The sequence below is a fragment of the Medicago truncatula genome, chromosome 3 (genome assembly GCF_003473485.1).
Source record: "Medicago truncatula cultivar Jemalong A17 chromosome 3, MtrunA17r5.0-ANR, whole genome shotgun sequence".
Lineage (NCBI taxonomy): Eukaryota > Viridiplantae > Streptophyta > Magnoliopsida > Fabales > Fabaceae > Medicago > Medicago truncatula.
Genome location: NC_053044.1, coordinates 26808032 through 26819581, shown reverse-complemented (window position 1 = coordinate 26819581; position 11550 = coordinate 26808032). Strand labels below are relative to the sequence as shown.

General features: G+C 31.5%; 1 protein-coding gene across 1 annotated transcript; it reads right to left on the bottom strand.

Annotated features, from left to right (window-relative positions):
* Nucleotides 1-6568: 6568 nt before the first annotated feature.
* On the bottom strand, nucleotides 6569-7686 carry LOC25489140 (uncharacterized). Its single transcript, XM_013604586.3, has one exon. It carries the CDS (start codon nucleotides 7591-7593, stop codon nucleotides 6928-6930), a length of 666 nt encoding a protein of 221 aa, XP_013460040.1. The 5' UTR covers nucleotides 7594-7686; the 3' UTR covers nucleotides 6569-6927.
* Between the last annotated feature and the right edge of the window lie 3864 nt (nucleotides 7687-11550).

Here is an 11550-nt window from a genome sequence, read left to right as displayed (position 1 = left end):
CAAAATCTCTATATTTTTTCCAGAATTTGTTGCCTATTTCAAATGAGGAATGCTATCTGGATTTGAAACGTTCATCTCCACTACTCAAAGCATTCACGTTCCGGCAAATTCAACCCTGTCTATATGGTGTTTTTTTTAATCCAAATTGATAAATGCTTGCAAACTTTTGCAAAAAAAAAAATCCAGATCTAAATTGTTTTCACCCCCAAATAATAACATTGACAAGGTAAAACGCAAAAGAGAATTCTCATTGAAAGCTAAAATAATAACCAAAAGAATGTTTACATTGATTTCTAATTATACACAAAAGAGAATTTGCTTCATTATACCCAAGATATATACAATCCTTATCGGAAAAACAATTTGGATCTGGAAAAAGAAAACACCAACAAAAATGGAACCAACGACGACTAAAATTGAACCTAACTCAATAACAACCACAACAGCTTTCAGACGAGACAAATCGACGGCTAAACGATCGTGTGCGGTACGAAGAGATGGAGGCAATGGAGTGATTAGCGGTGGACGGCGGCAAGAGGCTGGTGGTTACAGGTGGTGAGGGAAAGGGAACGTGAAAGAGAAAGTGAAGTAGACTATGGATTTTGTTTTGTTACCTATCTCTCCCTTTTTAATTTCAACCATTAGATATTCCTTTGACACGTGTCATGCATCCATGATGATAAATGGGATAAATTGAGCAAAGATAAATGGAGCAAAGATGGACTCATTTTGTGTTCTCTTTGAAATAAGTTTCATGGAAAGATGTAAAAATAATTCTCATTGGGTAAAAATTATGGAGAAAATAAAAAGGAGAACAAATTGAATGCAATTTGCATTTAATTTTACATTGAAAAAGATGTTTTGTTTGAAAAAACATAATAATAGCATAAAAGTTGGTATTTTTTGCTTATATTTTGAGACAAAGAATATGAGATTTTTTTGCTTATATTTTAGGACGGAGGGAGTATTGATTTTTTCAACTCATATTTTTTTTGTGCGAACAAATTTTTGTTTTTTTTCCCCAAGATAATAAAACTATGTTGATTGTTTTAACTTGTATTTTTTTGAGTGAACATATATTTGTTTTTGTTTTGGGTGAACTAAGAGCGAGGAGAACATCAAAGGGAAGATTATCTTTCTTTCACAAAAAAATCAGGGGGAAGTTTGAGCATCCCAACTAATTAAGATGTCACCTCTAAGAAACCCTCATCCTCTGCCCTCACTCATAAAATATAGTATTACTCCCTCCGTTCCAAATTGTATGTCGCTTTAGGAGAAAAATTTTGTCTCAAATTATATGTCGTTTTATAACACCCATGCAACATTAATGTTGCTTTTTCAATTATAACCTTAATTATTTATTACTCTCTCTTCTTTCAATTCTTTCATTTATCTTTCCCATATTATTTATTAAGGACAATTTTGTAACAACTCATAATATCTATTTTCCACACAATATTAATTGCATTTCTTAATATGTGTGAAATGCCCAAAACGTCATACAATTTGGGACTGATGGAGTATTATGGAAAATGCAGCAAATGCCCTTATGGCATTTGTTTAGAAATTTAAAGTAAAAATTTTATCTTGGGAATTGTGCATTCAAGACATTGAAACAACAAAAAGTAACATTTTCTCCATAAAATTTGTCAATTATTTCTATTTTGGAATCTTTAACAAGTGCTCTTAGGGCATTTGTTAGCTTAGCTCTATTATGTAAAAAAAGGTGAACGTTAGCTTAACTCTATTATTAAAAAAGGAGAACATATGTACACGAGGCGAGACAAACCAAAACCTTCAAAAAAGCCCAAAAAAAAGATAAACAAAAATTAAGGAGACTAAAGTGATACTTGAAAAAATCGTCGCGAATAAAAATGGGAAAAACATTCCACCCAAACAGTCACTAGATAGTATGTCCACGATTTATAAGTTTGTCGTCACAACTGTTACCCTCTCTGAACACATGAGAAGAAAACCTAATGGACACAATTATTTCATCGATTACGCATCTTCCAAGGAACAAGATCTTTGTTTTTAAAAATTATAAGGGTGCTCGTATAATCCATTTCGATCCACATATTCGACCACCCCCCTAATTATTTGATATTTCCATTGCATGCAAGAAACCCATCAGTTCAGCCTTAAAACTGTGTCAAGGCATTGGAGTTACTGGAAAAGCAACCGAGGGAAGTTCCACAATGATCCCAAAAATACCACAAGAACATTTTTAAACTTGTGCCTTTGTACATTGGAAATAATATTAGCAACACACTCTTCAACACATTATTTTTTATTGAGGATGAATCATGTTTATTTGAAAAACTATTGGTTAAGAAATCACCAAAAGAATTCCAACACAAAAAATTGAAGGTATTGCATTTATGTGACTGCTAGCATGAATTGTTGTTTTTCTAGAGGCACCCCTACTCTTTCTTAATAAAAAATAGTGTCCTCTAAAATTAGAAAAGGAAACGAATTCCCTTTAGTAACAGTGTGACATAGTCACTACCTATCAAAATCAACGATGGAGATCGCTTATAACTGATTTTTTGAATGTGTAATTTGAGATGTTTGATCTTAAATTAACGACCAAGATTGTCTGTCTACCACGTGTAAATATATGATTCCTCTATTTCACCGCCATTCTGCTTTAGCTTTATATATAGGATAGGATAGGGCAAGTAACCTAGAAAGTTAAGCAATAATGTATGCAAGACGATGTTGCATTTTTTTTTTGTGCTTTCGCACCGGTTTTCGACCCATCAAAGGTGGACGATTAATCCGACTCATGCGTAGAGGCATGCGCACTGGTCAAACGTTGCTCCCCTTGTGAATCGAACCCGATATTCCTCGAAGAGCTCCTTGCCAATGGAACACAAGCAACTTGGTTAGACGTTGTTGCATTTTAGTAACAAACATAATAGAAAAAGGAAATCTATATGAGGATGATATGTTAATGAAATTGGAAAGAGATTAATCGAGTCATAAAGGTAAGTATTAACTAATTAGGTATGTTATGTCGAGTTGAATGCAACAAACATAATAGAGTAAGTTATTAAGAATCAAATCTGAGCCTAAACAAGATCAATGAATGCCTACCAGCTTTCAAACTTTTCAATGTAAATAAAACTTTGGTATGCATTTCCTCATTCAAGTACTCAATAACAACTAGACTTGTAAAATGTGATAAAGCATGTTTGAATTGGTTTGTTTGAGCTTATCTATTGAAAAATATTTATTTAGTTTATTTAAGATGATTAAGCAAGTGTTAAGTTAAATCAGATATTGATAGTGTACATGACTGATCAATGTCATGTCAAGCTATTCTAAATCTTGCAGTGAAATATATTTTTGACTAATCTTCCCCCTCTCTTTGAGCTTCCAAATAATCAAATTCAGCAGCCCTATAAGGCACACTCAAAGAAACTAGATTTACAAAAAAAAGAAAATTAAGTTATGTGATGCATGTTTAGATTTGTAGTGAGTTTGACGGTCTATATGTTTGGCTCCACGTTTGGACCTTCTAGAATCACTATTTGTTATAGTCAAAGGTGATTTGATACAAATATGTTATGTTTTGGCTTCCAACCTCAAAATGAATTCAATCTACAAGTTAAGATTTCTATCTTATGATGAGTTAACATAATCAATAATGAAGAATTTATCTATCTTCTGATGAGTTAACATAATCAATAATAAAGAATTTATCAAAAGCGACAACCATATATATACACACACAAATGCAATTTTGATCCAACCTATTCAAACATATGTTGATATAATTTTTTTTCTTCATAAATGCATCTAAACATAAATCATTTCATGAGAGAGCTCTATGATAGCACTATGTTGGATTGAAAAGCTACACTCTAATGTGAGGTGAATTGCAACTTCGAAGGAGAATGAGAGAGTATGAATGATGATAAGAAATTATATAGGATTTCTAGTCACAAAACACAATAGAAATCGTCAAGTTCAGCTTCTGCCAAGATCACGTCTCAGTCTATCAACCCCACGTCGCAAGAAATTGTTGGTGAAACAAAAAAATTAGCTTTGTCAAGGTTCGACTCAAGAGATAATTTCTTGCGTCACGGGTTGACTTTCCCTAAAATTCTAGGAAACAGGCGCCTATATATACGTGACCCTTAGGTTAGTGAGAAATCACCTTTTGACGAGCAAAAAATAGCAAAAGTGTGATCTAGGATGTTTCAGAGCGATATGGAGTACTTTTGAAGCGAGGAATCATCATCGGTGATTATTCTCTAATGTGTTTTTTTATTCATATAGTTTAATATGTGTTTAGACATCACGAGTAACTAAACCTCTCTAGGCTAGATCATGAAAGAAGAGCTTCTTGTAATTGTTTGAATCATGTAACTTTAAATAATTCTTTGGATTTCAGTTGATTGCTTAATGCTTTATTCAATTATACTTTTATTTGATTATATTTATGTTATATGATTATTCACGAATCAATGAAAAATCAAGGTCTACTAACCCTAGACCATAAAAAATATAAGAGTATGATTTGTTTGATTGTTTTCCAGTGTAGACATATTTTATGTATAATATTGTATTAAATTTGGCGTTTCAAAACCTTCATCTGTCTTCAACTCACTTAAGACATTAGGGAGTATGAACATTGAAGAGAGTTAATGTCAAGGAATTGGCCTAACCATTTTTATTTATCAAATATTATTAAGCCAAGCAATATGTCAACACTGTATCCATAGTTTGCGGTCAATCAAACAATTTAGGGAAATGACTCTGACATGACCTAGTCACCTTTCTCTATCTCTTAAGGAAAAATAACCCAAACATATAGCAAAGTGCAAACCCCCAATTAGTTACCATAATCCTTATCACCATTGCGGTAGTTTAGTTGAAATAACGCGGTCACTGAAGATAGAAACTTTATAAAGTTCACTACATGAGGACACCATAGTACACTTGCTATTTTGTCCATCAATAAATGAAAACTATGTAAACTTTGTTGAATGGAGAAATTATGGGAAAACACTATATCAAATACACAGTGCAATAACCCCCTTTATATAGAGTAAGTTATACTAACTAACTATGGTTACTTATCAAGTAAACCTTATGATCAAGTTAATCTCTAACTAATAACTAACTCAATCTTATCCAACTAACTTCTAGTTCACGTAATTAAACTCTAGCAAATTTGTGTTAATCATAACATATACATCAGGACAACAATATAGTAGACTAATTCACTATTACATCCTCGGCAATAATCCTCTGGGGTGGTGACCTCCGTGGTTCATCATCCTCTGAGATACATAATTCTCTTGATCTAAAGTTTGAATTATACAATCAACAATTACAATTTTTTTATTTATTTTTTTACAAAATTAATTACAAATTATTTAGAAGTTCACATATGCGACATTCCAAGAGATTGTTATTATTTAGTTGGAAGGGTACTTTCATATCTCACCGACTAAAATAAATTTGATATTACACACAAGATGAAAACCAAACAGAACCATTCAATTTAGAGAACGAGAACAACTACCCTATGATGGAGAGAGCCTATGGGACCTTCAATGTGAATAAGTCCATTTAAGTGAAAAAGAAAGTCCTTCAATGTCATGAAAGTGCTATTTATGAATTCGTCGGCAACTGTAATTGTACAACTTATAACTGATATTGACAAACTATTATCAAAACAATTATTTGTTAATTAGTTAATTTTGTTACTAACAACTCTTTAGGCAAAATTATATATCATCAAATCGTTATCGTCAAATTACTTAAAAGAATTTTCCACTTCAAATATGTTTTTTTAGTAATCTAACTCTTCGTTGGAAAAAAAATCCGAGTTTAATTTTTAGAGTCGTCTGACGACAATTCAACCTTTTATAAAGAAATTACACATTCGAGTGCCAACTTAAAAAAATTTGTTTCATAGTAGAGCCTCTTGGTTTAAAATGTTAAAAGATTATTTGTCGTCTAACCACAGTCAAAGACCCTAGTTTGACTTAAAAAAATATGTTTGTCATTTTTCTTATGATCCTTGTTCATACTTCATTCATGGACAGATCCACCACAAAGCTTGGTGTGACCACACCAAATTTTTTCAAAAAAGTAAAAAAGAATTACATATGAAGAATATCTGTTTGAATAAAAGTGAAGGATGAAAATTTTTGAGAGTAAAAGGAAGAATGAAATGTTAGAATAGGTTGACGGCTTATTTTGTTTCAATTAATAAACTTTTACCATTACAAACGGATTTGTGATGATAAAACTAGCTTAATACAACTATTAAAACTGTTATTTTGAATAAAATAGTATATAATCTTTAATTTTATTGGACATTTTTTTACACTATTATTTAACCACATCAAGAATTTAGTCATGGATCCGCCACCGACTTCAGTTACCTTTTGATTAAATTTTAAATACGATGACCTTAAAGGCTTAGTCTATAGATGTTTAAATCCAAAGAAATCTTCTGATTTGCATCTCTAAAGTAGATAGTTAAAATAAAATTATATCTAATTTCTTTAACTATAATTATGAACAAGGGATAAAAGCAAAGCAGTGGAAGAAGTTAATTTTTTCATTTCTTTAAAGAGTACAAAAGTGAAACAACTGATAAAATAAAGGGTGTATAGATAACAACTGTGCTTGAGCCTTGCATATTGGGCTTGACTTTCACAACATTACGAACAAAGTTTATAATTGTGAGAGGTGTCCATATTTAATTTAGACAGATTCTCAAATAGGATTACATCTAGCGAAAGATGTATGAAGAAAAAAAAAAGAGTATATATTATCACATATCTAAGATCTAATATTGGATTGTATTGAAAATACATTTTGTAAAAGGTCCTAAAGAGAAAGAAAAAAAAAAACTAAAATAAGAAACATGATGATAGTTGCTAATCAAACCTTAACTAATTATTTTTGAGCTTCAATCCTCAAATCTTTCTTCATCTTTTTAATGAAGTCATCAAATTTTTTGTTCAACTCCTCAGTGCTTAGCACCAAATTTGCTTCTTCTAGAACTTCTTCATTTTCAACTCTTTTAACTATTTCTGATTTCTTGTCTTCCTCTTCATTTCTTTCACCAAATAGCCTACTTTCTTCTTCTACCCCCTCCTCTTGATCCAAAACTAATATGCTACTTCTTTTTTCTTCTTCAACACCTTCTTCTGCTTTTTCACTGGAGTATTTGATTTCCATTGTGTACTCATCTTCAATATTCTCTTCATTATTAGGCTCATTGGTTTTATCCTTCACCACCAACATTGGTTCTTTAACATAGTTGGAAGATTCATCAATACTACTAGACCAAGATAAAGATCTTGTAATTCCAACAAAAACAAGGAGACCATTGCATATGAGGAACATGCAATTTTTGTCTATGGTGTGAGTGAATAGTTGGAGAGAGAATGTAGAGAAGTAGAAGTTGAAATGATGGAGGAAAGAAATTAAGGAAGAAGGAGATACAATGAAAGTAATTAAAGATAATGAAACTAAAAATGGTGTAAGCTTAATTAGATAGTTTTGAGCTTTTATGCTCCTACTCAAGAATGATATTCTATGGGAATTGAGTTGATTCATATTTTCAACTTTCTTGTGTAGAGTGAAAATGGATCTAAAGAGAGTTTATAAATGGTGATTGTCAACTTGTATGAGGTGGGACTAAAGAGGCTTCCTTATATACAATGTAGGAGACTTTAGATTTGGGATACTCATGTATAGTTTGTTTTTCATTGCCAAAAATGCCCTTGCTTTGCAAATTATTATGAAGTAGATGGCATATATTTGATTTTATCCCAACTTACAAAGATTACCTACTATTCAGGGCTTTTGTTATAAATGATGATGGTTACTTGAAAGGGATATAGCAAAATAGGCAATGTTTTAGGTTACTATTTGTCCCAAAAATTGTTTAATGGTTATTCATTGTTCACTGATTTTGAGTTTGACGTATGAAACGATGGTTTTCATTAATGGTTTTGAGGAAAAAATCTAAGGGATTTTGTGGCTTGGATGTAGAAAGAGAAACCAAGTGAACCACCTTAAAAGATAGGTATTGAAGTTGTATTGAAGTGTTACAAGGTTTTGGACCTTTAGATCCACAAATATGGTTGGATATCTTCATCTTACGAGTTATTTATTGAAAGTAATATCCAATCTCTTTTAATATGGTATCAGAGCTAATTTAAGGATGATATTATCAGAAGCACAAAATCATCAAATGTATGGTGGATGGGATTCGAACCTGAGACGTAGAGATGTAACAAACTTGCTTTAGCCACTTCGCTATACTATTTTTTCTGTTTAGTTTTCGCATTACTAAAATATATATATCGTATTATAAATTAAATGTACACTGAACAATTTCTTTTATAATTTTGCCACACTAAACCATCATATCTAGATCCGCCCCTGTATTATGGAAATTTGATCCAGGACAGTCGGTAAGTGTGATGGTGCATATTGAAGTTATATTGAAATCTCACATTGTCAAAAAAATTTAGTTGTTGGACATCTTCACCTTATAAACCAACGATTCAATCTCATTTAACGTAAAGCATCCACATTAATCTCAGATATAAAATAATAAACAACACTCTTTTTTCAAGATACACGTTCTAATTGATTGAAATTCAAATTGATTCAGCTAAATTATATAAGACCTAAATCAATTTGATGGGATCCATTAAAATTGTGTTGGGAAAAGTTTATTGCTAGCATATATGTGTTGAGAAGAGTTTATTTGTAATAAATATATACTCCTTCCGTCCTTATACGTAAGCACCCTTTGCCTTTAATAAAAGGGTGTTTAGATATAGAGACGGAGGAAATATATGTTAGGATTTATGAGTGATCACAAAGGTGATATTACCGGTGAAAAGTGAAAACTCTAGACCATATATATATTGGATTTTGCTTAGGATTTAATCCAAGAGTTTTTACAAATATGTTTTGGTTGGTTTTGTTATTACTAGAGCCTTGAGATGTAAGCTAATATAAAAATAGTAATAATAAAATGAATGACCAATCTTTCTCTTACTTTCTGTTAGACTTATTATCATGTATTGGAATTAGGCCTCAGCAAATTATTTGTTAACTTACACTTCTAAGTAATGCACACGTTTGGATGGCAGCAACTGACATGGCTCATCATTGTATTTTTCCACTATACCTAACAAAAAGTTTATAACAGCAGCAAGTTGAGAACAAGCAACAAGCTTTTTTTTTTTTGTAGAATCAGCATTTTATGATTTGGATTTTGAGAGATTTTTTAGATTTATTGTATTTTACGTATTTATAAGATTGAAATAATTATGAATTCTAACAAAAAAGTTACTCCCTAAAAAAAGGTACTCCTTAAAAAAAAAAGTTACTAGAGTGAATGATCTAAGATAATAAATGAATTTTAATGTTTCGATGTTGAAATAAAACAGATAATTTTTTTAATATATTTTCAATAACAAGGTTGTTCTAACTTCATGTCGTCAGTAACCAAAAAAAAACTTCATGTCGTCATAAATAATATTTCTCCACATATAATTTAAAGCTAAATTAGTCTTTAAAAAATTAGCATTTTTTCGTTCTTGCTCATGATCATGAGTTGGAACAACAAGTCATCAACCTGACCACAAATATTGCCACTCTTACCACTACTATGACCACCAATGATCATCAATTTAACGATCGTTTGTCGCCTTCTTCGACAACCACCATTTGCAACCAATTTTATTACAATTAATTTTAAATAAATAAATTATAAGTTTATAATATTTAAGTTATTTTATTTTAATTTTAAATAATTTTTTTAATAAAAAACTTATATTTGTATAGTATTATGGGATTTAACTCAGATATTACAATTCACATTTTAGATAAACCATGAGCATTGTCAAGATGATTTTCTCAATAGTTGCTCGAGAGTTGATCACACAAGATTTGCATGTATGTGGTGTTAAAATTGACATATATTAATTGAAACATAGAGTTCTACCCAGCAAAAGAAGTGCCAGGATAAAACTCATAGCAAGTTTAATCTAGTACAACAACAAAAGCAAAGCGACAATAAGAAACAAGCTAACAAACCAAGTGATATGTCCCAAGCATAAAAGAGGTTCAAGCCATAAAAAATGAAAGTAAATAACAAAATTAGTATTTTTCGCTTTGAACCACCAATAAGAAAGCAACTTTACTTTGTTGACAAGAGATTGCATATATTACTCTATGTCGAAAGATACGAGAATTTCTTTCCTTCCAAATCACTCAAACACAAGATAAACAATTGAGGTATAATAAAGAACACACAAATTTTGAAAAATGACCTAAATGACTGAATTGGATTACATATATGTGGTCAGATAGGCGCACCAGATTGACGGAAACAATGTCTAACCAATGCAACAACGACGACTGAATTTTACCAATGAAATCACAACCCCTAATAGATGACCAACATTTTCCATAATTCCATAACCACTCACACCTATTTGAGAATCAATTGAAATAATACCTCGATGAAATAAGTTATCCTTAGTAGAGATTTGATTGCGAAGTAAATTGCCAAGCAAAAAGTGATTTCAATGGAATTGCTTTATTCCAGATAATGTTTGTAGTTGCAGAACGACCACTAGGCTCCTCGTATGATAACAGTTGGTAAAGTCCACTAACTGTATAACCCTTAGCTGGCTCCAAAAGCCAAGATCACTTATCCTCTATTTCATCCTGCAAAATAACAGAATTTAAAAGCTCACAACACTCACCCACCCACTCTTCTTTCCAAGCTAGTAACTCTCGCATCCACTTCCACGCCTCACCCCCCACTCCCAACCTAATAAATTCATCTTGACACCCGTTAAAAGTTTGGTTTCTAATAAGTCAAAAAGACGTATGAACTTAACGCGTAATGGTCCTCCCTCCAACCATGAGTCCTACCAAAATCTTTTCAAAAGCTTCTTAGTAACTTGATTTCACAAATCAACTCAGTAGATTATTAAAATCTCTAAGAGTATGAATCAAGCCTCTCTCTTATCTTTTCAAAGATAATCTTTCTCCTCCATTCTTCTTCCTCTTTTCTTCTGATTTCATTCAAACTTCAAATCATTGTAAAGAAAAGTCTCATCTATCTTTAGGGGTACTAAAGTATTAGTTTGAGAAGAAAGTGTAAAGTCTAAGCGGGTAACTTGAAGGTTGTAAGTCTGTTGAGGCTTAGAGAATACAGTTGTTTGTAATTGTTCAGATGAACAAGATTGTAAGGTGCAAAATTTGATAGGGTATCTTAAGCATCATAGTGAAAACTCTCACAAGATTGTGAGGAGTGGACTAACCCACATTGGGTGAACCACTATAACTTTCTTTGTGTTTTCCTTCTCTTCCATATACTCTTACACTACTCACACAAACACATTTAATTATTTAAATTATTTTTGCATAAACACTTCAGAACATTCTGAAGTCATTTTGCTAACTTAACTATTCCAAGTTGATCATAACTTGATAATCAATTTTAAGGTACATGTTTAAATTTTAAAGGGTCACAATTAA

Excerpts from the sequence above, each read along its gene's own strand:
- LOC25489140 (XM_013604586.3), bottom strand. The coding sequence starts at position 7,593 with ATGAATCAACTCAATTCCCATAGAATATCATTCTTGAGTAGGAGCATA.